This window comes from Giraffa tippelskirchi, chromosome 3 (assembly GCF_054371585.1).
Source record: "Giraffa tippelskirchi isolate mGirTip1 chromosome 3, T2T-mGirTip1v1.2.pri, whole genome shotgun sequence".
NCBI classification, from domain to species: Eukaryota; Metazoa; Chordata; class Mammalia; order Artiodactyla; family Giraffidae; genus Giraffa; species Giraffa tippelskirchi.
The window spans coordinates 40,370,835-40,398,710 of NC_137277.1; the positions used below are offsets into that span (position 1 = coordinate 40,370,835).

General features: G+C 43.1%; 1 protein-coding gene and 2 long non-coding RNA genes across 5 annotated transcripts; 2 read left to right on the forward strand and 1 right to left on the reverse strand.

The window, feature by feature from the left end:
- The first annotated feature begins 1,426 nt into the window (after positions 1–1,426).
- LOC145542071 (uncharacterized) lies at positions 1,427–3,698 on the forward strand. The gene is made up of 2 exons (XR_014079568.1): positions 1,427–1,590; positions 1,881–3,698. It is a non-coding gene; the product is annotated as an uncharacterized LOC145542071 (long non-coding RNA).
- A 3,086-nt stretch (positions 3,699–6,784) lies between these two features.
- Positions 6,785–26,437, forward strand: CRK (CRK proto-oncogene, adaptor protein). 3 transcript variants are annotated; one of them, XM_081580119.1, is made up of 3 exons: positions 6,785–7,180; positions 14,438–14,973; positions 23,788–26,437. In XM_081580119.1, exons 1-3 carry the CDS (start codon positions 6,940–6,942, stop codon positions 23,923–23,925), a joined length of 915 nt encoding a protein of 304 aa, XP_081436245.1. In that variant the 5' UTR covers positions 6,785–6,939; the 3' UTR covers positions 23,926–26,437. The 3 variants fall into 3 exon arrangements, with proteins under 3 accessions (XP_081436245.1, XP_081436247.1, XP_081436246.1); XM_081580121.1 differs by having other exon boundaries at positions 14,438–14,803; XM_081580120.1 differs by having other exon boundaries at positions 6,785–7,132; positions 14,441–14,973.
- Positions 6,798–16,612, reverse strand: LOC145542069 (uncharacterized). The gene is made up of 2 exons (XR_014079566.1): positions 16,539–16,612; positions 6,798–8,774 (listed from the first exon to the last, which is right to left on the reverse strand). It is a non-coding gene; the product is annotated as an uncharacterized LOC145542069 (long non-coding RNA).
- Positions 26,438–27,876: the final 1,439 nt, after the last annotated feature.

The window sequence follows — 27,876 nt, forward strand, 5'->3', positions numbered from 1 at the left end:
TAAATTATATAATTATATATTGTAAATTAAGATCTTTATTGTATCTTTCCTTCTGGAATGCGTTACTCTGATTGTTTTTCTTTATGCGTCAGTGTATTTGTTTTCTTGTATGTCTTCATAAGAGCAAACTTGAACTCTCTTTAGCTGATGAAGTCTTGTGCTCTGATCTTCCTGTGTACTCCCTTGATATGTTGTATATAACTATCGTTAATGTAAATTGGTCTTTGTCAGTTAGAACATTACTGATAGAGTTGATGAACCCCATAGGAATTAAAAGATGAAACAAAAATAAATGGCTGAAATTTGGGAATTAAAAAAAACCCCTAAGATCATGGCATCTGGTCCCATCACTCCATGGCAAATAGATGGAGAAACAATGGAAACAGTGAGAGACTTTATTTTGGGGGGCTCCAAAATCACTGCAGATGGTGACTTTAGCCATGAAGTCAAAAGATGCTTGCTTCTTGGAAGAAAAGTTATGACCAACCTAGACAGCATATTAAAAAGCAGAGACATTACTTTGCCAACAAAGGTCCATCTAGTCAAAGCTATTGTTTTTTCAGTAGTCATGTATGGATGTGAGAGTTGGACTATAAAGAAAGTTGAGCGCTGAAGAACTGATGCTTTTGAACTGTGGTGCTGGAGAAGACTCTTGAGAGTCCCTTGGACTGCAAGGAGATCAAACCAGTCAGTCCTAAAGGAAATCAGTACTGAATATTGATTGGCAGGACTGATGCTGAAGCTGAAAGTCTAATACTTTGGCCACCTGATGTGAAGAACTGACTCACTGGAAAAGACCCTGATGCTGGGAAAGATTGAAGGCAGGAGGAGAAGGGGACAACAGAGGATGAGATGGCTGGATGGCATCACTGACTCAATAGACATGAGTTTGAGCAAGCTCCGGGAGCTGGTGATGGACAGACAGGGAAGCCTGGCATGTTGTAGTTCATGGAGTCGCAAAGAGTCGGACATGACTAAGCGACTGAACCTAACTGAACTAATTTTGTATCAGGGTTCACACCATTCTGTGACCACTCCTAGATTTGAGATGCCACCCCACAAATTAAGTTACAGAAAAATGAAAGCACCACAATAATTTGTCCATTCTTGTCAGTAGAAACCGCGCCCTGAGAAGCTGACACCAAGGAGGCGACAGATAAGATAAGCAATCGGATAGGTGCAATTACCAGCTTTACAACTGTAACCACATGCCTTCCTCTAGCAAGCGGAAGCACATGGGAGAGTGATGTCACCGACCCAGTCCAGATGCAGCCGCAGACCTATCCTTTTGAGAGGTAACCAAAAACATTGTGCACCCCCAGCTCACCTCCTGCGGGAAGGGCGGTGCTCGCCAAGAGACACCTGCCAATTACAGGAAGCTAAATCTGACTCTGAACAAGTGCCTCCACTGGACTCTCCTTTCAGTCATTTCGTCATTCAACTAACATTCACCTAGCCTACGTGCCAGGCATTCTGCCAGGTGCTTGAGATACAACACGAGCAAAAAGACCAAAATTCTTGCTCCTATGGAGCTTACACATATTAGGAAAGAGGACAATGGTTGAAACAAATCTGTAAAATTAGAAGGAGGTGAGTACAAGGGAAACAAAGCAGAGAGGGGGAGGGGGGAGAGTGGGGTAGGCGATCTGCAGTGTTGAATGGGTAGGTCTCCTTGATGAAGCGATGTGGGAGCAGAGACCGAGGAAGGAGGTCTCTGAGGGGATGACAGTGGACATGTGGGTAGAGGAAACAGCAAGTCAAAGCAGGGAGGAAGAGAAGGGTTAGTGGGGCCAGAAAGGAGTGGGCAGGAGGAGAAGGGCAGAAGAGAACACAGGCACACTTGCATCTCACCTCCTTCAGATTTTCTCAATTTTTCTCAGCTCCGTGAGGATGGAAACAAGGAAGATGGCACCCTCTCTCTTTTTTCTTTTTTTGGCCATGCCACATGGCATGAAGGATCCTAGTTCCTTTGCATTGGAGGCACAGAGCTCTAACCACTGGACTGCCAGGGAACTCCAGACACCTTCTCCTTGATTTCTCCCTGCAGAGGTATCTGTGTGAGCAGCTCTCCTAAAGGATGGGGCGAGCAGAGGGATTTACATTGACGCAAAGCAGATGAATGAATCTCAAAAGCCCCAAAGCATGTTGTCATCCCAGGGAACATCTCACTGACCTCTCTAGGAAGGTCCCAACTGTGGTGCTGGAGAAGACTCTTGAGAGTCCCTTGATTTGCAAGGAGATCAAACCAGTCAATCCTAAAGGAAATCAGTCCTGAATATTCATTGGAAGGACTGATGCTGAAGCTGAAGCTCCAATCCTTTGGCTACCTGATGTGAAGAGCTGACTCACTGGAAAAGACCCTGATGCTGGGAAAGATTGAAGGCGGGAGGAGAAGGGGACGAGAGAGTATGAGATGGTTGCATGGCATCACCGACTCAGTGGACATAAGTATTCAGAAAACTAAGATCATGGCATTCGGTCCCATCACTTCATGGCTAATAGATGGGGAAACAGTGGAAACAATGGCTGACTTTATTTTTTGGGGCTCCAAAATCACTCCAGATGGTGATTGCAGCCATGAAATTAAAAGATACTTACTCCTTGGAAGGAAAGTTATGATCAACCTAGACAGCACATTAAAAAGCAGAGACATTACTTTGCCAACAAAGGTCCATCTAGTCAAAGCTATGGTTTTTCCAGTAGTCATGTATGGATGTGAGAGTTGGCCTATAAAGAAAGCTGAGCACCAAAGAATTGATGCTTTTAAACTGTGGTGTTGGAGAAGACTCGAGAGTCCCTTGGACTGCAAGGAGATCCAACAGTCCATCCTAAAGGAGATCAGTCCTGGGAGTTCATTGGAAGGACTGATGTTGAAGCTGAAACTCCAATACTTTGGCCACCTGATGCAAAGAGCTGACTCATTTGAAAAGACCTTGATGCTGGATGTTTTGGGGGCTTCCCTGATGGCTCAGAGGCTAAAGCGTCTGCCTGCAATGTGGGAGACTTGAGTTTGATCCCTGGGTCGGAAAGATCCCCTGGAGAAGGAAATGGCAACCCACTCCAGTAGTCTTGCCTGGAGAATCCCATGGACGGAGGAGCCTGGTAGGCTACAGGCCATGGGGTCGCAAGGAGTCGGACACGACTGAGCGACTTCACTTTCACTTTCACTTTGATGCTGGGAAAGATTGAGGGCAGGAGGAGAGGGGGACGACAGAGGATGAGATGATTGGATGGCATCACTGACTCAACGGACATGAGTTTGGGTAAACTCCAGGAGATAGTGAAGGACAGGGTAGCCTGGCATGCTGTAGTCCATGGGGTTGCAAAGAGTCTGACACAACTAAGCGACTAAACAACAACAAAAGGAAGGTCCCACCTTCTGCCTTGGTTCCCAGCATGCTTTCCTCCCCTCCCTCTGCCTTGCAATCCCTTGACTTCCCTCCCCAGAGTTGCCTCTAGATCCTACATTTGCACAGCTTAAGACAGATCCTTGTCTTTGCAAAACTAAGGGCTACTCACTGGTAGGGGGAGGGGGGGTGGAATAATCAAAAAACTCCAGCAGAGACTTGGGATTATTTTTGGTTTTTTTGAGACTTGGGAGTTTTTCTGTCTCCTTTCTCTCTTCTTGTCTCCATCCATGGATGAGAACTAGGCAGAAATGTATTTTCCCACCAATACAAATGGTGCCTATACATACATACACCAAATTTTGTCTCTCCCTTTCTCTCTGACACATTTTTCAAGGTGATACTGTCAGTTTTCTCTGTATATAGCAACTTTTGTCATCTTCACAGGAATACCTTTTTTTTTTTGAAGGAAAAGTGAGTGTGACTAACCCAACTCCAGAGGGTTTCGTTTACATAGTACCCTAGAGTTGTGCAGTGCACAACTTGCACAGCTGTATGAGTCAACTTTCATGACTTTAGGAGACACAAACACAGTCAGGCAAATAGGTCCTTGAGCCCCTGCTCCTGGTCCTTTGCTAAAATAATGCCTTTCTCCGAAGTGAAAATACAGAGTCCTAACCACTGGATAGCCAGGGAATTCCCAGGAACGCCTTTCTTTGGTTAGAGGGGAGGGAGTGGAGGACTTTGATGTGGTTTTCTCTTGAACTAGGGAAGCCTTCTCTTTCTTTTCCCCTTTCATCTCTGCTTCTCCTTCAGGCAACTCCAGGAGCATCTTCTTGCACAAGAAGGTCACATTCTTTCCATTCTTTGTAGGGCAGATCTCAGACTTATCAAGGGGCAAAAGCCACCACCATAGATGTAAATCTTTCTGTAAGAAGGGGAGAGGAGGGGGAAGGGGAAGAGAAAGGAGGGAGGGGCAGTAGCACTTGTCTTCTTTTTGTCCCAAGGCCACTCCCATTCCCACCTCCTTGGCCTCTGAATTTGCAGGTTCTCTGTACTCCAAGGCAGAATACACTTAACAGCTGCCTAGTGCTAGGTATCCCCTCTTTTCCTGGTGTTTCAGACGGTAAAGAATCTGCCTGCAGTGCAGGAGACCTGTGTTTGTTTCTTGGGTCAGGAGGTTCCCCTAGAGAAGGGAATGGCTATCCACTCCAGTATTCTTGCCTGGAGAATTCCACGGACAGAGAAGCCCGGCGGGCTACAATCCACGTGGTCCCAAAGAACGACTCACACTTTCACTTTTTCATCCCCTCTTTACCAATCTCCTTGCCTGTTTTTCAGCTCAGTTATGATTTGTTCTCTCCTCCCTCCCACCTCTTTTTATTTGTTTCTTTTCTTCTCCTCTTTCTTTCCTTCTTTCTTTTTCTCTTCTTTTAAGGTATTTTGTTCTGTCGTGTCCACATGTCCTAGAAAGGGGGCTTAGAGGCACTGCTTCAGACCCCCATGGCAGTCCATGGAAATGTCCTGCCCCAAAGGCCAGGCATCCTGGGGAAATGAAAAGCTGGCACTTCTCTTCCCCAAAGGACCAGACTTCACCCTGGGCTGGCTTCTTCTGCTGGCTTGTGGTGACATGCTGTGACTAAGCCAGGGTCGTGATGAGTCACCCACAGCAGGGAAGATGCCCTTGCTCCCCACCCCTTCCCAGAGCAGGCCCAGGGGCATGTGAAGTGGGTCTGGAAGAGGTATGTTATTCATACAAGACCATAAAACCCAGGGCTGACAGATTTTTTAAAAATGTTTATTTCTGCCATCCTTCCTCCACCCCCCCCCCATCTCCTGTCTTTCCTATCCCCAGAAGTCTGAAGACACAGCAGAGTGATCATAGCTCTCAACTCCTTCCAGGATTTGAATCCCAGATCCCAACAGCAGCTATGTGTCTCTGGACAAGTCACCTAACCCCTCTGAGCTTCACTGGTTAAATGGGACCAACCCATAAGGTTGTGAGAGGATTAAATGAAATGATCCATCTAAGGGCAGCAACCACTATGCCTGGCAGGTATATTTCCTGAATAAATGTTAGCTGTTATTATAAATGATTATGGAGTGCCTCCTACAATAGATGCTTGGCCTTTGAGGAGATCTACCATGGCGTACAGACTTGTAAATGAAAGATTACAGTACAGTGGTTAAGAACCATAATAGAGATAATAAGGAAATAGGGCTGTACATACAGAGAGGGAGTGATGTGATGGTCAGGAAAGGGGAGACTTTTGACACTGAGATCCCAAAAGGAGTGGAGGAGCATTCCAGAAAGAAGAAACATGAGGTTCATGTAGAAGTGGTGAAGATGAGATGGTGGCTTGGTTGTATGCTGTGAGGTGAATGAGGAGTTCTAACACCTGGAAGTTGTTAAAAGTTTTATACAGAATAGCAGCCGACTCAGAGCTATAATTGAGAAAGTGCAAACTGGCAGATGTGTGCTATACAATTAGGGGCAGCAAGACTATAAGGCCTGACGTGCTGCGATTCATGGGGTCGCAAAGAGTCGGACACGACTGAGCGACTGAACTGAACTGAGACTATAGAATACCAGTGAGCAGGCTGTCACAGGAATACAAAAATAGATACTGGATGTAGAGGTAGAAATGGTCCTGACAGCAGGGAGAGCAGAGGATACCCATGGCCACAGTTAGAGTTTAGAGAATCTGGGCAGGTGTCTTGAGAGCCTAAACAGAGAGAACTCCATACTTCCACCTGGCTTGGCACACTCTGTTCCCTTTGTCTTGAATGCTCTTCCCTGACTGCCATTCAATATTCAGTGCAAGTCACCTCCTCTGGGAAGCCCTCCTGGATTCCTCTACAGAATGGATTAGGGGGCTCTGCTATGTGTTCCTAGAGCCCCTTGCCTCTTCCCCATCGTACCACTTGGCACGCCTTCCTCATAGACTGTTTCCTGGTTTCTCCCACTGGTCTGAGAATTCGATGAGGGAAGGGCTCACCCTTGATGACCTTTGCACCCTCAGGGCAAATGTGGTGTCAACTGTTTGCTGAATGAATCAATGAAAACAAGAACTTCAGCAGGCATGGGGAGAAGCTGGAGGAACCATCAGAAAAAGACAGTCTCAGGAAACAGGTCCTGGGGCCACATCATCTTTTCTGTTCAAATTCTGTACCCTAGTCGCTGCCTAGAAGCCTGGGCCTTCCAGTAACTTGAAACCTGGAGGAGCAAAGGACCGCGTGGCCAACAGCCGACTGGCAGCTGAAGCACCGCCCCTCGGTCCTGGACTCCCCCTCACCCTCTGCAGTCCCAGTCCCAGCCAGGCTGCGACGCCCAAGAGGCCGCATGCGCAGTGCGCGCACAATCTGTCACTTGCCCTTCTCCCAATGGCGGGCGGCGGTCCCCTTCCCGGCATCCTCCCGGGGGCCAGGAGCACGTCATTTCCGGTGGGGAAGGCCTGCGGCCGCCGCCGCCATTTCGGGGGCTGCTGTGAGGCTGAGACCGAAGCCGGTCCGCTGGGCGGCGGGGGCCGGGAGTGGAGGGGCGCGCGCGGCGGCGGTGGCGGCGGCCCAGCGTGTAGGCGCGGAGGCGGCCATGGCGGGCAACTTCGACTCGGAGGAGCGGAGTAGCTGGTACTGGGGGCGGCTGAGTCGGCAGGAGGCGGTGGCGCTGTTGCAGGGCCAGCGGCACGGGGTGTTCCTGGTGCGGGACTCGAGCACTAGCCCCGGGGACTATGTGCTCAGCGTCTCCGAGAACTCGCGCGTCTCCCACTACATCATCAACAGCAGCGGCCCGCGCCCGCCGGTGCCACCGTCGCCCGCCCAGCCTCCGCCGGGTGAGGGACGGACGGGACGGGAGGCCCCGGGCGGGGGTGAGGGCCGCGGAACTCCCCAGCCTGGCTGGCTGCTCCTCGAGAGCTGACCCCCACGAGGGACGTGGGCAGAGGGCTGGAGTGAGCGTGGCCGGGGCGCAGCCTCTGCCGGGGCTCGCTCCCACGGACCAGCGCGAGTGTGTGGGGGAGGAGGAGCCGCTGACCCAGGCCTCTGGGTGTGACTTGGGAGGACAGCCCAGGGGAAGGGGAACTGCCTCGGCCCCAGGGTGGGGCTAGCGCACGAGCAGAGCCGGGCAACGTGGGGACAAAGAGCTAAGAAAGATGTTGGCACTGCGGGGGCATCACTTGGCAGCGGTGCCGGGAATGAATCCGATAATCCTACAAGTGGCTTTTTAGGCTTGAAACATTTCCTGCAGTGTTGAGAGCCGGGTTTGGCTGTACTCCCCTGGTGGCCTTTGGTAGGAAGTCACCACATACTGGCCGAGAGGGATGGAGACACCCTCAGGAAACCGGTCAGCTTTTTCCTTTCTTGGGCATTTTTCCAAAATACTTTTACCTTCCTCTTGCCCCGCGGAGGATGAAGGTGGTGAGCTAAGTGCCTTCGTTATAGAAGAAAAGCCTCTGTAACCAGCCCTGAATAAGCTGATGACCGGCTGACTGTGTCCAAGAGATCTTAGCGTCCAGAGACTGTTCTCTACAATGAGGGGGTTATAGTTTTCAAAGCAATCAGTGGAGGAAAGATTTTTTTTTTAATTTCAGGAAATAATTCAGAAATAAGCCAGTGGAAACATTCCCTTCCCTGAAAGTGAATGGAACTTCATTTTTCCCTGGACTTGAACATTATCAGTCTTGTCCTCCAGGGCCTCTCCTTGTTCAGTAAGTTGAAGGCTGTGGCCTGAGTCTTCCTAGATGTTGGAAACAGATCCCACTGAAGTGATTCTCTCGAGAGTTTAAATGATCTGCACTGGATCTTCCTTGCTAAAGGTTGAGACATGACACTCACCCAGGCCACTGGAGTTGTTAACGGGATTTATGCCCTTGGTACTTGAGATTTGTGGTATACAGAGTAATTCTGAGGTTACGGTTATCTATGTAACGGTACGGAGAGTCTTAGTGCTGCCTCGCTGTTCCAGGTGGAAGCAGTTTCATCCTGACCACGTGAGAGTAGATTCAGGCCAGTCTCACCTGAATTAGGAGACTCCTGAACCAGCCTTTGCAGACTTGCTCTTTTAGGAGAGTCCTAATTTTGGTTTATTCTCTCTGACCAGAAATGAAATGGGATAGTCTCTTGTTAACACATACCAATTTTAAAAAGAGCATAGAGATTGTAAAGCTGACAAATTACTCTAGGTCTTCCTCAGTCTGGTTGGTTTAATAGCATTATAACATGAGGTGGGAATATTTGTGTGTTTACTCTAAACCAAATATGTTCTAGTTTTTACCACCTTCATGATGTCTGGGGTTTTGCATTACTGTGCAGTGACACGATGGCAAACAGTCACTGAAACTCAAGTTCTCAACCTTTTGTGTGTTTTGGTGGTTGCAAAATTTGGAAATAGCAGCAGGGGCTTCCCTGGTGGCTCAGATGGTAAGGAATCTGCCTGCAATGCAGGAGAACCCAGGTTCAATCCCTGGGTGGGGAAGATGATCTGGAGAAGGAAATGGCAACCCAGTCCAGTATTCTTCCCTGGAGAATCCCATGGACTGAGGAGCCTGGTGGGCTACAATCCATGGGGTCGCAAAGAGTTGGACACGACTGAACGACTAACCCACAGCTTTGTTTGAGCTTTCCCCACATCTTGGTGTTAAAGACTTTAATCTCAGCTGTTACCTTAATATTGAGCTCCACCTTTTCATAACAGATATGAATTCAGATCTTTGGCCCAAGAGAGAAGGTGAGGATTGCCAGAGTTTGTGGTTGGGGTGTGGAAAGTTCATGGGCATTGTGGTCGTTTTTGTTTCTGCCATGTACCCTATTTTCTGCATAGGACAATTGATTCAGTTGCTGTCTTTATATATAGATTACTTAATCTTTGTTCTCCCCCTCCCCCTATCAAGCTTTTTTCTTTTGAAACCACACAGAAGAATTTCTTGAATTTTAGAAAGGCATATACAATATTAATAGCTGACATTTATTGACTGGTTATTCTGTGCCAGGCACTTTGCTGAGTACATTATATGCCTTGTCTCATTTACTGTCTATAACGATCCAGTAAGGAAAGTACTATGATCTCCACTTACTAAACTCTTTCCATTTTATAGATGAGGAAACTGAGAGGCAGAGATACAGTAAAGTGCCCCAAAGTCACACAGCTTGTAAGTGACTGAGCCAGAATTGAACCTAGGAATTGTGACCTGAGAGCTGATACTGTTACGCTGCACTCCTTTCTGTCAAAGCCAGTTTACTTTTGAGATCCCAGCAGTGCACTTTGAAGCCTCAACACTTTTGTCTCTGTTCTGGGCCCCAGGTTCTGTTTATAGACTGAAAGGAGGGACTTTCTTGGCTGTCCCGTGGTGAAGACTCCACGCTTCCACTGTAGGGGTCATGGCTTCGATCCCTGGTTGGGGAACTAAGATCCTGCATGCTGCGTGGCATGGCCTAAATAAAGACCAAAGGAAAGGATGACGAGAAACTGGCTTTAGCGCTCAGGCAGTATGCATCTGCTGTCTAACGTCAGTGATGAAGAGGTTTTTAATAACCTTATTTGGCAGATTAAATACGGGAAATGAGCTTTTTGTCTAGGATTACATAGTGTATTTTGTGGACATAATGCATAGGATGAATTTGTACGGAATGGCTTAGATATACATTTTAGAGGTACACGAACAAAATAGACCAGATATTCTGAACCTTTTCCAGTCAACTTGTTTTTAACTTGTGTTTAGCTCTCACAGGCTGCCAGTGCTGCCATCGCCTGGAAGTCCCCTGATTGCCCCAGGGCTGTAGGGCAGGGCTTGGTCAAGTCCACTGGTCATACTCTGTCAGGTGTACCTCTTGCGAAGACTTCGCAATCGTTGATTGATCCACTAGTTTTTATCTCTTGAACATGAGGTTTTACTAGACCTTGTCCAATAGACAGTCGATAAAACAGTAAATATGAGTTGGGAGAATAGTTAAAAGCTCGTGTTCTGAAGTCTGGGTTTGAATTTTCCTTACCTTCTGCTTACTGCTTATATAATTGTGGGCAAGTTCTTTAACTTCTCTCTGCCTCAGTTTCCTCATCAGTTAAAGAAGGGAAATAGTACTGACAGGGTTATTTCAAGGGTTAAATGAGTTTTAGTATATTAAATGCTTAGGAATGGAACTAGCATTAGGTATATTAACAGATGTGGTGGAGAGGGAAAAATTGAAGCAAGATGGAAAACAATTCTCAGCTTTGAGAGGCTCACAGCATGTCTGAAGGAGTAAGTGCTGGGTGGAGGGGGTGCATCAAGATGTATGAAGGAACCTTGGATCCAGTGCGTGGAAATAAGATGATGCCTTCCATTACCCGCTCAACCCAGAACCTCCCACCTGTTGGCCCTAGTGGGTGAGGGGAACATAAAAACTTGTCTCATTTTGGGGGTGGGGGCAGATGCTTGGGTGATGATTGTGCTTCTTTGTCAAGGTGGTGCTGGGCCAGGACGCTTCTGGAGATGCTAGGAGATGCCTCTTATCCACTGCTGCCTTTTCGAACCTCTAGCATCTATTTCATTTGTTTGGCTCATCCTTGTAGTTCTCAAAGGTGGTCCTCATGATTTACTCTTTAATATCAGAGTTAAAGATATTCATTGGTTCTCTTGAGGAGTTCTTTAGTGAGTTACTTAAAGATTTTAGACACCCTCCCCCCCCAGAAAAAAATCCGTAGTAAAAGGAAATGTGTTTATTTATTGCCGGACTTCTCTAAGCCTTTCCTATGTTCATGTGAAATTATGACTCTAGACAGGCAGGTATTGGATAGTGGGTTTTTCAAACCAGTCTGACCACAGAACTTTTTGAGAAGCATCTTGAGATTCTGTGGAATCTTTGGGAAACAGTGTAGCAGACTCTGGGTTTAGGGATGAGTTGAAAATTTACAGAGGTGTTCAGAGGTTTGGGGGGGGTGTACATTAAGCTGATTTGCCTTTTATTGGGCATCTATAATATACCAGCTACTTTTAGGAACTTCATTATTATTATTAGATAGAAATTATTATATAGATCCCTGTGAAAAGTTAAATAACAATTCAGATACCATAGCCTGAATTCTTCAAACTTTGTAAGTCTAAATCTGCAAAGTCACATGCTGATATCCACCATTTTTAGAACTCCAGGATACTTTTTCAAATGGAAGTCAGTGGCCTTGTTAGTCTTTGTAGTGGACAGATGGTAAGAGCGTTCAGGGAACCTCTATAAATACCATAGGCAGTGGAGAAAGAAGAGAGGGAATAGGAATTTAGGAAAGAGGAAAGGAGAGGAAGTGTGAGATTAAGAGACTGATAATGGGGCCACTATGGCGATGCTCATGCCAGAAGTGACTTGGCCTGTTTAGCCCACAGAGCTCTTGGGTGTTCTTCATAAAACCCTCAGGAAATGGTATTGTAAAAACTGTTGTAACCTGAGGGCTGGCATGCTTGGAAGTGATGACTTGAGCATGTACAACTCTTGGTTAAAAGATAGCTCTGACTGCATTGATTTTGATTTCTGACTATGTTCATAACTGCACATTTAGAATCCAGCACAGGTTTGATGGAGAACAAGTCTGAGGTTTTCCAAGTCCCAGCTATGAGAACTCTGCCGTTGGTTCTGTTCTCTAGACTGACTGACTGTGTCTCCTTCCTTTCCCGCCCTTCTATTTCCTGCCTTTAGCTGTTTGTGGTTGGAAAGAGATGAACTAGGGAAAAGGAGCTGGAGCACATAGCTGTGGTGAGGTTTGCGCTTATCTGGAACGTATGTATGTGTGTTTTGTTCCCCCGCCTCTCCTGAAGCTTGATTGCCCCATATATATGTATGTATAAAAAACATGTAACTGCTGCAGCAGTACACAAAAACAGGCATTCCTCTATGGAATAATTATAATGTCATTAGAATAGGAAAAGAGAGAGTTCTCTGGTGGTTCAATGGTTAGGACTCCAAGCTTTCGCTGCTGGGATCTTGGTTCAATTCCTTGTCAGAGAACTGAGATCTCGCAAGCTTCCCAATGTGGCAAAACAAAAGAAGGAAAGAAAGAACCATTCAGGAATGGAAGGAGCTATTCTTTTATCGTAATTTTGTTCTATCTTAGAACATAGTTTGTTGTTGCCACTGATTTTTGTAAGAGTACATCCCGAGTTGGAAGGGAATGCCAGGGGAGAAAAAGAATGTCTTCCTGAAACATGTTGCTGTGCTCCTTGCTCACTAGCCACACTGTGTTTGCCTTTGTATGCTCAGCTATGCTGTGAGTTTCTCAAACCTGGGGACAGATTTTCATGTAGCTTTTCCTCACTTGAGAGTTATGTTCATTAGGAATAATATCTAACACTTAACAAGCACGGTCCCTAAAGGGTGACTAGTGAAAGCCATGTTGGCAGTTGCACCTTGGCGTTATTGTTGGGTAAATTCTAGGAAGGGAACTTTTCTTCCCAGGTGTCACCAGGACCATTTTCTAAGCCAGGTTCTCTGCTGGTGTGAAGGTTCTCCCTACCACTCTGCCCTTTAGGCTTTCTTGACCAGGCAGTTCAGAGTAGTGTCTTCTTGGAGCTCACACTGACTCTGTCCTTCACATAGTTCCACAGGCCTGAAGGATCACTGTAGCCTAGAAGTGATAGATGAGGTAGCCATGCATCTCCTTGTTTACCAGGCTGGAATAGGGATAATTACCCATCAGTAATCATCTTTAGAGAAGAGAAACTCCTGAATATAGCACCACTGTGCTCTGGTATGGTCATAACCAAAATCATCTCTCCAGTCACCCGTTCTGCACTTGGAACTATTGGGGTTGCATTCTGCTGGTGTCTGAAGAGTATTTGCCATAGATGGACAATCCTGGGTATGAGCATGTATTTCAACATCTTGAGTCAGAGAGACAGCCAACATTACTGACTGTGGGCTATTAACTTGTTTTAGTTTATAGCCATGAATTCCACAGATGGACTTTTGCAATGTAAGAAATGTGCATCTGTCCTCTAAATTGTGTCTTGGCCTTTCTTTCATCTGGGTGGAAAGAGAAGTCACTCATTAACATACATTCTGTATTGAGGACTTTTGGTTAACCTCCAAAGTTTTATCACTTCACCTTTCCCCAGCAGAGAATTTTAAACGTACTTTTTCTGGTCTGGACAGTGTTTTCTAACATTGAACAAAATAATTTGGTCTGATTTTTTTAGAGTGGCGAAGCAATTTAGACAGCTAGGCTACCGCAGTGTTCCTGTTTCACAGCATTAACAGCAAAGGGTTTTTAGATGGATTGGCTAGGTTTTTGTTTTGATTGACTGGTTTTAATAGGAGTGGTGAGGGTAGTTTAGGCCCTCTCTTTAACAAAGAACTCGAACAAGTAATTTTCACAAAAGAAGTACAAATATTCAATAAACGTGAAAAACCTCAAACAGTCAAAGATGATATTTAAGAAGAGACATCGTTGCTGTTTTGGCAAGGATATGGGGGAAATGGGAGCTCATAATCTACTGATGAGAGTGTAAAATCATAAAACTTTTTGGACGACAGTTAGGCAACGTAAACCTTAGTGTTCTTACCCTTTGATCCAGCAGTTGCATTTTAAGGAGTTTATCCTAAGGAGGTAATAAAAAATGTTCATTAATAAAAGCACTTGTAAGGGCATTGTTTGCAGTAGTGAAAAATTGAGAATAAAATATCCTGCCTCTAGTTGGGATAGCTGCTGGGACCTATGAAAACGGAGAGCTTGCTACATTTCCTGAGGTTGAAAAGAAGACTAACACAGCCTTGAACCCTTGTACGCTGTGAATGGAATAGCCACAGAACATTTTGGGAGAATGAAGAAGAAGTCTCCATGGGGCTCTGTCCTTGGTCCAGTATGTGAGCCTGTCCTGACTGGCGTGGTTGCTCTGTCACAGCCTCTGTCTCTTCTCTGCTGCAGGTGGTGATAGCTCACTTTCTTCCAGGGAACATTTGAGCTACAAAGTATGATCTTAGTTTACTGTTAGGAGAAGGGGTTATTTAGATTATTTTTTTTCCTTCTCTTTCTTTCTGGTTATATATTGACTAAATATGTGCAGGGAGATGCTTAAAATCTGCATTTCATCTCCAGTATATGTTTCAATAATACCTTGCTCTTTTTTTTCCAGGAGTGAGTCCCTCCAGACTCCGAATAGGAGATCAAGAATTTGATTCATTGCCTGCTTTACTGGAATTCTACAAAATACATTATTTGGACACTACAACGTTGATAGAACCAGTTTCCAGATCCAGGCAGGGTAGTGGAGTGATTCTCAGGCAGGAAGAGGCAGAGTATGTACGAGCCCTCTTTGACTTTAATGGGAATGATGAAGAAGATCTTCCCTTTAAGAAAGGAGACATCCTGAGAATCCGGGATAAGCCTGAAGAGCAGTGGTGGAATGCGGAGGACAGCGAAGGCAAGAGAGGGATGATTCCAGTCCCTTACGTGGAGAAGTATAGACCTGCCTCCGCCTCAGTATCGGCTCTGATTGGAGGTAACCAGGAGGGTTCCCACCCACAGCCACTGGGTGGGCCGGAGCCTGGGCCCTATGCCCAACCCAGCGTCAACACTCCGCTCCCTAACCTCCAGAATGGGCCCATTTATGCCAGGGTAATCCAGAAGCGAGTCCCTAATGCCTACGACAAGACAGCCTTGGCTTTGGAGGTACATAATGTGCAAAATGTAGAAAGAAGAGATCTGCTACAGGGTCTCCCTTTCAGACCTCGTAGAGCTTTGTAGGAATGCTGAATACAAGCAGCAGCATTGTAACATTGTTATAGATGTTGAATGGTACTTTTACCATTAAGTACTGATTTTGGCACTTAATGTTGGGTTTTCTCTTTTTTATAGAAAACCTGTTTTGGAATGAGTAAGCTTAAAACTGTATAACTGAATGTTCTGATTGATTTACTAAACCATACTTTGACTTCTTTAATAACACCACCTGAATTCACAGGAATTAACCTAAAATATTTTTTTTCATCTACATTCTAATCTGTTTCTTTCTGTTTATCATTATCTAAAATAAGTGGGCTCCACAAATTTGAGTGTAAGTGGTCTCTATCAAAATACTTGAATGAATTTTCTAATAGAAATGTGTTTTTACTTTAGGGGGTTTGGGGTTTCTTACCATTGATTAATTGTATAGGTATAATGAGATAGATACCCAAAATTATTAATTCCAAGAAGCAGCAAGTTTACTTGGTCTTTGTTGTTTGATGCATTTTATACTCAAGAAACCAGTTCCTCCTGAGGAACAAATTTTTACTTTTTACTGGTGAATAGTTATCCTTGGTAGCCCATCTCCTCTGGCCAACCATTGCATTGTATTTATTCTTGTCTTTAGCACTCACAGCTTTGTCTCTTACTTCTTCTCTTTCTTCTTCCCTCCCTCCCTCCCTTTCTGAGTTATGCAGAGGTAGTGGTTCAGCATAAAAGCTAGTGTAGAAGTGGCATGCTTTCCTGTCTTTCAGAGCCTTCCAGATATGATAACTTTAATTAAGCAAGTAGCTAAATTTCATGAGCATAGGTTGAAGTTACTCAGGTGAGGGTGCAGGTTAGTAGAGAAGGAGCTAAAGTATTAATATATTTTTGTAAATGGAAATCTCTAAAATCCTTTGGATCATGCTTATACACTGAGGAGTGGGAGTTGCCTAAGTGTTAGGTTGTACAGTGAGCTGAAATTTATTTGAAATAGTCTGGTATTACTGGATTTAAAATTTTTCTTTTGCGTTCTGAAGAGTGGGTGCAAAGGAGGGTTAGGGCTACAGGTTTGACAGAAAAAAATGTGTGCTTTTAAAATGTGTATATTTTGAGATCACGTCATGACTAAAACGTATTGTGTCCTGGTTTTGATGAGAAAGGAATTACATGTTGTCTTGGTCACACTACTTTTTCCCCCTTAGAATTTGGAGGATAAGGAAAAAAGTTTCTAGCCTCATGTTTTCATTTAAGTTCATATGACGGCAACAGCCAAGATGGTACTGGGCACATGACAGCTGTGACTCTTGACATTTATTGCAGTCCCTGTTAGCACTGGGCTGGAGTGTGGAAATAGCATTCATTTATCGTGGAAATAGCTAGCTAACACCCAGGAGAGAATAGTTACCACATTAATTTTGCTTCCATTTGCAATTCCTTTCTCAAAGAGAATTGGTTTGGTTTGTTTTGTTTTTGGCCTCACTGAGCAGTTTGCAGGATCTTATTAGTTCCCTAACCAGGGATTGAACCTGGGCCCACGGCATTGAAATGCCGAGTCCTAACCACTGGACCATCAGGGAATTCCCAGAATTGTTTTCCCCAATGATTTAATGTTTGCCTTAATTAGAGGCTTTAGTACTCCAAAATGGTTGAGCTGCTCTCCTACTGTGAAACCTAAATCTTGTGAAATAAAGACTAAAGTAGAAGAGTGGTTTATGATCTCAGTAAGTTTCCTTTTTTGGTTGGGTATTAGTTTTGAGCCACATGTGTTGACTGATGAAGATAGCCTCTTTCAAGTTAGAACAAATACCCCAAATAATAGCTTTAAAAACACCTTATGTACTTAAGAAAACATCATGTTAGTTTAGCATCACAGAAATCTAAAGCTAGAAAAGACCTTAGATACCCCTATTCATTTATTGAAAAAAAGTAGAGATGGAGCGAATGGGTTGTTTAAACTTGTTGGAGATACGAGGAATCCAGATCTATAGTGGTGCCTTTTCAACCATACCCAGATTCCATCTGTGGTACTTATTGTTTTGTAATAGTGATGCTGCCCTCCATGTCAGTTTTGTGTGGTTTAACTCATTTGTACTCTCTATGCAGGGAGGCAGTTTTCCTTTCCCATCTCTGGTTTTTCATAGGAGCTGATGCCTAGTCCCTGTTGAGATGAAGCCAGGAGATAAGATTAGGAAGCTCTGACTTTCTGACCTTAGCATTCTGATGAGAAAAAAATTCATTGCTGTAGTTGACCCATTATAAATTTAGATCTGTAGACAAGCTAGGCACATTTTAGTAGAGTTCTACAGTTAGCTTGAAATTGGTGTTAAAATCATTGCATTTTAGAAGTGGGCAGAATCCTACATATAATAGGGTTCAGACTCCTAATATTTCCCAGAAGGTATCTGAGGATGCCACGCTCTGTGTTACCTCTCTTAATTCAATCAAAGCAACTTTGTTTTTAACTATGTTATATATTGGTGTCTCTGTAAGGTTTTTTTTTTTTTGAAGGAAGGGTTTCTGTACTTAAAGAATGTGTTCAGGATCCACCTGTCCTCTACAGATGGATGTTTCCTGCATGGTATATTTGCTGTAACCAGAGTCCTCCAGTAGAATATAAGACAACGACTACTTCCTCTTTTCCCACCCATCAGATTTCTCTAGTAGGAATGAAGGTTGTTGGAAAGAAGGGATTAATTCTAGCAAAGAACCAAAGTAGGGGTATTCCTCTGCTCACTGTAACTCTGGGGGAATGTAACTGAACCAGGAAGACACCATCTGTTCCATCCTGGAACTTCTAATAAAGACAGATTTTAAACAAATGTAGATAGGCTGAGTATTTTGAAGGAGAAACACTGGAAGTAACACTAGAACAGTGCAGAGGCACCTTTTACTGTTTTCATCTTATATTTTATCTGAGATTTCAATTTGATTGGTTTTGGTTTCATGAGTCATGGCTCCTTGGGAGCTGGAATAGTGATGAATCTTATCTTGTAAATTGCAGGTGTTAAAGTTTATTTCATGCCTCTGTAGACTGTCCAGAACAATCACATTATCTTGGAATGTACTATTCATATAACTTCCATTTTCTGATTCAGCCTGGCCTCTTGCCTTGGATAGATAAGACTTCTGAGTAACCAAGGAGCCTTTCAGGTGGACTTAGGTGTGAACCTGTTCTTCTGGTCACAGATAGGGAAGATATAAAGTTCCATGGGCCCCTGATTCTATGCAGCAGTGACTATATCAACTCGACATCTCGCCATGTAGAGCTCTGAAACCTTAAGTTATTTAGGCCTTTTGACCTATGTATGGAAAAATGGAGTGAAGATCTTAATTTCCCCTTTGTTCCAGAGAGAAAAAATGAGATAAGGAAGTGTAAGAACTGCATGACAAGTCTTGGCTGTATATATAATAACTTCATACCCACTTGAAAAAATAATAAACATAATTGAAAGAAAATAATATTTTCATTTTAATAAAGTAGTTTCAGTTACTTAACCCCCCATTAAATTGCAAAGTTTCCCAAACCTTGGGATCATATGAACATTGCCACTTTCGTTTCCTCTTCCAAACTTATTTTCATAAGGTACTTGATTTTATCATAGCAACTGCCATATCCCAGCTTTGCAAAGACATAGCATCTTTGAAAGGGATGTAGTGTAATCTGATGTCAAAATTGTTAACTACCTTTATCTAGTAGTTCACATGGTGTAACAGACATCAGGTATTGCTGTTTCCCTCAAAATTACGAAATACTTGGTGGGACCCCTCAGAATTTGCTGCAGTGCCTCTGACTCTTCAGTTTGGGAACCTCAGGTCTCGAGACGTTGACTGTACTAGTTCTTAGAAAATTCCTTATGTTGAGCTAAAATGTACCTGTTCTATGTACCGCTCATCAAGAGGATGGGGAACTTAGTTTCAGTTATTATCAGTTGTTGAGCTACAGAAAAATCTTTTTGGACTTGGACTACAATCAGGGTAACACCTATCTTCAGTGTGGTGTTTTTGCTTGACACCAGGAAGCGTGCCTACAAGTTAAATCTGGAAGACCTGCAGTGATCCACCAATATGAGCCATGTGCATTTCAGTCCATCTCTGAGGCAAGTGAATCAATTAAGACTGAATTGGCCTCACTTGTCTTCACTGATTTTAAGGATTTTACATGGGCCCTAAATATTACCTATTCCTTAGGTCAGGGATCTGCAAACTTTTTCTGTGAAGGACTTTACAGGCCATGCAGCCTCTGTCACTTTGCTACTGTAGCTAGAAAGCAGCCGTAGACAAAACAGCAAATGCGCTTGCTGTATTACAGTAAAACTATTTGCAGAAACAGGCAACCAGCTGGATGTGGCTCACGGGCCACATAGTTTGCTGACCCCTGTCTTAGATTGCTGTAGTTTTCTTACTTTTTTCCCTCCTTCAGTCAAATCTTGAAATATTTACCAAATGTGTTCTTGGTGTGTTTGAAAATATTTGAAAACAAGGTCCTTGTAGTCTGTCTCTGTACTTGGTTTCCCTGGCTTTATTTACATAAAGTTAGTTATATGTGTTTCCTGCCCTGAGCTCACAAGAATCATGCAGCAAATCTGGATCAAAGGAACATTGGCAACTATTGATGCCTTTCCTGTTGGACAGCAGGGGTAGAAACTCGAAAAGCAGTCACCAGGGTTGCGCCAGCAGGGGAGGCTACACAGTTTCTGACGTCTCCTGTTCAGGGAACACCAAAAATTAATGCCATTTGGACTTCAATTTTTTTCTAATCATCCCTAGAACTCACTGGTAAAGGTGAGTGTTCATTAAGTTCCCTGGTTGTGAGGAAAGTAGAGTAACTACATTCTGTCCTCTTTACAGATGACACCATGATTTACTTGCAGACTTACTCCTAAGGGTGTGGTATAGGGTTGAGAGACTAGGAACTAACTCGACACTAAAATAGTACCTTGGTGGTGAAAGAATCAGTCTCTCCTTTACTAGGTGTTAATGAAGTCTGCCTCATGAAAAGAAAGGTTAACTGCCACGTCATGCTTCAGGTCCTTTAGAAGTTCTTTTGTTTTCATTAGTGTGCAGATGAGGATTTTTTCTTCAATCTGTAACGTGAATTTTGAAATCAGTAATGTGAGAACTACAGTTATTACTGCGAGTACATTCCTTTGTGTCTTAAAATTGTAGCATTTCTAGGGCAGATACTCAGTTTTGCTTTCTTTTGTCTTTGAATTAGTACACTAAGCTTCAAACCTATGTGCGTCCCCCTTACCCTCCCTGGTCTTGCCTTAGGGATTCTCCTTTAGAGTGTTGTTGCCTAACAGGGAGAGGAGCACAAATTATGGTGTCATTTCTGACTTGGAGAAAGAACTGCACTTAATGGAGTGCCATGTTCCTAGACTGCCCCATCCCCTCCTGCATTCTGCCTCAGGCTCCATAGCCACCCTGTCTTCCAGACAGTTGGAGCTCGAGGGCCTTATGTTTTCTCAAAGATAGTCATGTTTTTGCCTTTGGGACTTGTCTATTCTTGACCCCAGAAGTCCCTATGTACTTGGACTATTTCAGGAGAAAGAACCCATAGGGTATTACGCATAGGGTATTTAATTTTAATAAGGTCTGCTGCTATTGCTAAGTCGCTTCAGTTGTGTCCGACTCTGCAACCCCATAGACGGCAGCCCACCAGGCTCTCCCATCCCTGGGATTCTCCAGGCAAGAACACTGGAGTGGGTTGCCATTTCCTTCTCCGTTGCATAAAAGTGAAAGTGAAGTCGCTCAGTAGTGTTCAACTCTTAGCAACCCCGTGGACTGCAGCCTACCAGGCTCCTCCGTCCATGGGGTTTCCCAGGCAAGAGTACTGGAGTGGGCTGCCATTGCCTTCTCCGTAATAAGGTCTACCTCGGAGTCATGACACAACCTTTCTTTCACCCCTTGATGTTTGGACTTCTCTGCCAAGAACCTAATAAACTGTAAAAAAAATAAAAATAAAAAACGATTCTGGATTCCAGAAGATGGTTGCTCTTCCTGAGTCTTTCTCTGTAGGGTAGAACCAAGAGAGTGTATATCAGAGATGACTCTGATACTGTCCAAAGATCTATCTTGCACTTCATTCTTCTCCCTACTAGCATCTTGCTGTACGGGAGCCCTGATTCATTCTCACTTTGAACACTGCAGAAAGAATGGTCTGAGGGCAGAGCAGAAGGCTTTGCTCTCTTGTGGAGAAGCTAGTGTGGTTTTGTGTTACTGATGACATGGAGGGGGTGGATGGTCCACATTTTAACTACCCGTCACTTAGAGCTCTTTGGGGCATGATTTGAGACAGCACTTTGAATACTTAAGAATAACAACAATCTTACTCTTAGAATGGCAGCCTTAATCTTAAAGAGAGGTGTTTAAACCTGGGTTTTGGTGTCAAGTAGAATGGTGGACTTAAGTTTGTATCTGAAGACCCATCTTTTACAAAACACCTAGAAAAGCTCCGGGAGATAGTGAAGGACAGGGAAGTCTGGTATGCTGCAGTCTATGTGGTCGCAAAGAATCGGACACGACTGAGCAACTGAGCAACAAAGAAAAGCTGGAGAAAGATAACATTCTTTTCACCTTTTTATTTAGATATGAAATCATTTGGTAGAATGTACCAATCCTAAGTATAAAAGTATGTAGGTCAGCGAATTTACATGTGTATGTACCTATGTGACAGCCATTAAGTGTTTTTTTTCTTTCTAAAGGTCAGGAACTTATTCTGGGTCCAGCTATCTGAATAGTACTTGAGTATAAGATGAGTATATAATAAAAATGAGAGGGAAGAGCGTTGTACTTAATAAAGTTTACTGTAACATAGCAAGGGGCTAGCAGTGCAGGGGCATTAATTCCAGTAATGTGTTGTATGTGTGTGTGAGAGAGAGAAGGATGGGGAGTCAAAGGTAGCTGACAGGTCAGAAAGGAGGAAAATTCACTAGAAATAGTCACATGTTATGGAGTTTATGTAGAGCCTAACTTCTTGCAATACTATAAGAATTTTTAAAAGATGAGAACAAGCAAGGTAGTCTTGAGAACTAGAATTGGGGATATAAGAAGAAATCTTCCAGGCTGTTTTTACCACCAAGGAAATTCTCATTTGATGTTCAGATCTTCCTCTACAAAGACTGAAAATTTTTGCTTGTCATAGTTGGCCTGCTCAGATATCAGGAATTGAATTGGAAGATTGCTGGGAATAAACAGAACCCTAGGCACTAGAGCCTATAGGAACTGGATCTGTTTGCAAAGACAGATATTCAGTGTCATTTTTCTCTGTCCTCACTTTTCCGTATCAGCCTTCATCTTCATTATCAACCCATCAAGCTGCTGCTTTTTCTCACCCTTGTATCTTATCCCTTGTCTCTCTAATATTCCGTGGTTTCTCTCTTCCTTTTCTCAGCATCTTATGATTCCTGCAACCACTTTAGGCCTCTAAGCTTTTCATATAATTCTTTAGGAAATTGTAGGTAGGTCAGTAGGTAACCTATTTCCTCTGTGAGTGAGGTCAGGCTGGTTTAAGAGAAGGCCTTGGCCTAAACTTGAGTTGGCTTTGGCGAGTAGTCAGCACAGGGCTAGGGGTACGTAATTTGAAAGTTCTTAACATAGTGGAAAGAACATAAATGGGCTTGAGCTGGATACTTCTGGGCTCAAATCTCAGCCCTGTCACTGGCTTTGTGACTTCAGGTGTAACATGTAGTTGTTCTGAATGTCATAATGAAAACAATTCCTATTTTATAGGATTATATGATTAGAAAATGATTGTATATAAAGCACTATAGTCCTTTATGGAAGTTAAATATTGTTATTAATGAAACCAAATGAACAGTAACATTTAGAAACCACTTGGATGTGCAGAACTCAGATGTTGATAGTTCAAGGATAGTCATAAAGTTCTTTAGTGACATTTGGGAACTTACCTCACCATTGTGAAATACTTGGCTACAGGGTGAATCCATTCATCAAACACCTTGTCTTTTAGGTTTCATAGTAAGACACAGGTATATCCTAGATTGTCAAAAATATTTGATGTTGCAACAGGAAAACTTTTTGTAACAGCAGAAACACGATGTCCTCCTAGTGTTAAGGAACAGGTACCAGGTGGCATGGAGGGAGCAGCAAAGTCTGTCAGTACCTGCTAGGGGTTGGTTGTTGGGGGAACTGGCAGGCAGTGGCCTGCCAAGTAAAACTAGCTGAAGAAGGTTGAGGCTTTTAGGGAGCTGATGGAATTTGGAGTCTTGGCCTGTACCAAGTGCGGAAAGCCTTGCCTTGGTAGGAAGGTGATGGGAACACTTCCATTTTCTGGGACCAAATGACATATGCTTCCTCTGATTGCCTTCTGCTCTACAAGCAACACCAGGCCAGGATGTGTGTATAAGAGTGGGCTGGGGGATTGCACTGCTATATGCCAAAGAGGGGAGGGCCAGTGTGGACCAGGCGGGAAGCTAAGAGTAGTGGGTACACAGACAGGGAATATAGATCATCCTAGGTAGGGTTGCTGCTCCAGAGACACTTGTACTTTCCAAAAGGTGTCATTTTCTAGCATCCCTCCTATTTTCTGTACTCTGTTTTTCTCTGCACTGCTAAAATCACTTCTTCCTCTTGCCTGCATTAACCATAAGTAATCGGTCTGGTGGCTGGGGCTTGGGAGGCAGCAAATAGCCATTTCTGTAATATCAGCCCTAGAGCAATCACATGGGCAGGGTATGGCTAACCAGAGAATGGAGTTTTTCAGGTTGCATTCATAACTGGAAATAAAGTGCTGTCCTTATTCTCCTCCTGCAGGTCGGTGAGCTGGTAAAGGTTACGAAGATTAATGTGAGTGGTCAGTGGGAAGGGGAGTGTAATGGCAAACGAGGTCACTTCCCATTCACACATGTCCGTCTGCTGGATCAACAGAATCCCGATGAGGACTTCAGCTGAGTATAGCTCAACAAACAGTTTTGCTGACAGATGGGCACAATCTTTTTTTTTTCCAATTGCCATCTATACAGTTTTCTTACAGATGTCAAAGCAGTCTAGTTTATATAAGCATTCTGTTGCCTGTGATCTTTTTTAGATTGAACTACTCCATCCCTGGTCTTATTTACCATATTCAGGGTACGAAACTGGAGGGCTTGTGTGTTAACTTTTGAATTGGTGATTTTAGGTGGTAGCACTGTTGCCTGAGTGTATCTGAAAGGATCGGCACCTTGCCTCCCTTTTCTCAGGCAATGCAAATCAACCTGTGGAAAACTGATGGACGGGAGAGAAGTGTTGCACACCACTTACCCTGATTTCTTCAATGGTTTGGTTTTCATTCTGAAACCATGCTGTCAAATGGCAATAGACTGTTCCCTTCCACCCCATGAAGTAATCATGCACGTGTGAATAGTACCCAGTGGGATTGCTTTTTCATTTATGGAATATGACCATTGTATGACTCACTCTGACAGTTCGAATCCTGAGAATTCTGAGGACACTACTAGAGGCATTTGTCTTCCTTCCCAGTCAATGCTTCATACTTTTTCTTGGGATTCTTTCAAGCCTTGTAATTCCTTTTCCCTAAACCTGCAGATAGGTTAATTCTCAAGATAAGTGTTTATTTTCATTCCAGATAATAAGCAGGATGTGCAGAGCACTTTATTCAGTGCATAGCTTTAAGCCAGTATTGGATTCACTGCGTGGACAGCCAAACTCCCAGCTCTCTGCCATCCCTCAAGGGGTCGTAGTAGGTTCACATTGCTACCACAGTTCAGTGGACTCCTGGCTAACGGGATCCAGCAGGGCCATTCTCCTGAGTGCCGTTGTTCTATCAGGGGACTTTTTGGAATTCTTAGCTTCTACTTGGAGTGGAAGGACCAATCACTTAGAATATTCCACGGACGGTTGAGGGGCCAAATTCTGCCCTTTGCTTTATGTACAACTTGTATGAAAATCAAGTTAAAATTACATGAGTTTGGGGATAGGGTTTTAGTGCTTTGAAAAATGTTTGAACTGATCATGAATTACTTATGCATTATTCATTTCATATGGCCAGAATAGTGCTTGAAATACACTATGTTATAAACTGCCTTCACTTGGGGCTCTTTCTCTTTATGTTCAAGTTTAGTTTACAAACCCTTTTAAGTATGGAATGGTTTATATAGGGTCAGGTGCTCCAAAGAATTGACTTCTGAGACCAAAAATGATGTAGGCTATTTAGACTACCATATGAAACTTTTTCAAATTTAGTTCCCATTCTAGAGGCACTTACTGGTCTGTGGTGTGATATGACCAATAGAAACACCATGTTCTTTGCTTTCGGCCTCATTTTAGAAAAGTAATGTATTTTTCCAGTTGTTTTGCTTAGGTTAAGATTAATTTGCATTCATTGAACGTATGCCAAATCATGATATCCCAGTGACTAGCACCGTGCCTGGCACAGCCGGCATACAGATTTGTGAGAGTGAATGTGGGGTGTGCAGAAGCTCATTATATGGCACAGGGAAGCCAGCTGGCACAGGATTACATACATTACCACAGCAAACTAATGAGTTGACGCTAATTTAATATATTTTTACCTCACACTAAGATAGTGCTTGATAAAGACATTAATACTCAACTTTTAAAATGTTAGCACAGTGCTATGCACATAGTGGGTGCTCAATAATGTTGAATGGACAGGTTTGCAATACTAGACTTAATTCTATCTGATGACTCTTAAATTTTGAGTTAGAGCATAGATACTGTAAAACCCGATACACATTAAATCTTGTTTTCCTGAAAGTATGACATCTGAAATATTTGTAGAAAAGCTTTGTCACAACTGATTTGAATGTTTGTATTTTTTTTTTGCCTCTGACCTTGATATTTGCTTGTAATGTCTCTTTTCATCATATGTAATTTTGGTGGAACATGCAGCTCTATCCAAATCATAAGACTTTCTCAGTGATCGGTTGTCCAAAGCCATTACATGAGTTGTTGGGTTGGATTTGGCTGGGTTTGGCAGTTGTTGGACCTTAAGAACTCAAAGGACTTCTTATAAGTATCTTCCAAAAGCAAATGCAAGAATCCTATTCAAGTGCGTATGTACATTGTCACTGAGCAAAATAAACTGAAATTGGCTGCTATATTTTATATAATAATTTCTGCAAAAACCCATTTTTTTGGATACTAATATTTGACATGGTTAATTCTTATTAATTGTTGGAATTGTTTATTGTTAATAATGCAAATAGATAATTTTAATTATCCATAAGTAACATTTCACTATTAAAGGTTTGAAATGGATGATAAGCAAACCAATTTGAAATAAAATATGAAACATGTGCCATTGTATTATAACACTATACACTTTCTTGACAGTTAAATTTTAAAAAATGTTTTTTTTTGTAGCATGTATTGTATATGTTTATAGTATATGTAGTAAATAAAAATATGGCCAAATGTTTGGCTTGGTGATCTTTTGAAGAAAGTAATCTTTGAATATTTTTGAAAAAGAGCTAAATCTTTTATGCCTAGGGAGTCAGAGTTGTGTGTAGTACTCAACAGCCTACGAACAGTCAGATAAAGAAACAATTATACACACTGTGGGTACTCATAAAAATGGGATCAATCATTGGTGTTACTTTGAAGGGTCTCCAGAAGTCCAGAAATAATGATTTGAGGGAAATATAAGAACAATGATTATATAATGATCGGAAAGCTGGAATGATGTGAGCTGATAATGCCAAATCACACGTGGGTTTAAGGAAAATATGATTATGGTAGGGGTCTTCATAAAGCAAGTGAGAAGTGTGGCTGTTACACAATAGGTTTTTAGAATGTTAGCGGAGATATTCAGTATAATTTCTCCTTTATGTAAGTGACACTGCTTCAGTGTAGATAATTTAGGAAATTTAAAAAGTTAAACATTTTGTTCTTCCTATCCTTTCTCAAAGCACATGTATATTTAGATGCATATGCACAATGTGTGGATATATATACCTAAAAAGTTGACTTTATATGCCATAGTCTTATGTCCCTGTGGATAGTGAAGTTTTAATATGATAAGGACAAGCATGGCCAGTCATTCATAGAGTATTCTGCCTTGGACCCAAACAAACAATTTAGCTACTGCTGTATACATGGCAGAGTGTCAACCCAGAGGTAAATAAAGGCAACCACTGCAAGGGAGCCATGTTTGCTGTACACACACTTAACAGCAAGGTGATTTAAATATGTTTTCACTTTTTTATCAGAAATAAAATCTTGTGATAGGTGGAGTTGGATTTCTTTACATAGCCTCGAGTACTCATAACAGTCTTGTGTTTTGTGACCCTGATCTTCAGATTAAAGTCTATTCCTCTTACAGATATGAAGAGAGAAGTGGCCCTGTCCACAGATGAAAATATGAAAATAGTCTTCCAAAGTTTTGCAGGAGGAAGCTAAGAATCTGGAACTCGGCTGCTACATATATGAAGAAAAAGAAATGGGGAGATAAGGTAGGGGGCCAAGAAGAGCTACTATTAAGAATCAAGGTCAAAAAGAGCAAGACTTAAGGATTCTTTTGGGATACAGGTCGAAAGCGAGCTTAACTTGCCTCCACTCAATTCTGGCTTAAATGTTGCTTTCTCAAGAGATGTCTTCCCTGATCTCTTAAGTCCCTTCTCAGCACTCCTCTCAGATTGTTGTTATTTCTCTGATTTTATTCCACCTCCTACCTTAGACTGTAAATCAATTCCATCAGGACAGGAGCCACATCTAATTTGTTCATCATCTCCAGAGCCCAGCACAGAGCCTGACTCACAGCAGAAAATATATATTGGTTGATCGAATAATGTTTTCCTTGGCAGGATTTGAGTCTAGGGTAGGGACCTGACTGGTTACCTCTCAGCTGCTATCTCCAGCACCCCTGGTCTTGGGTATGGTCCA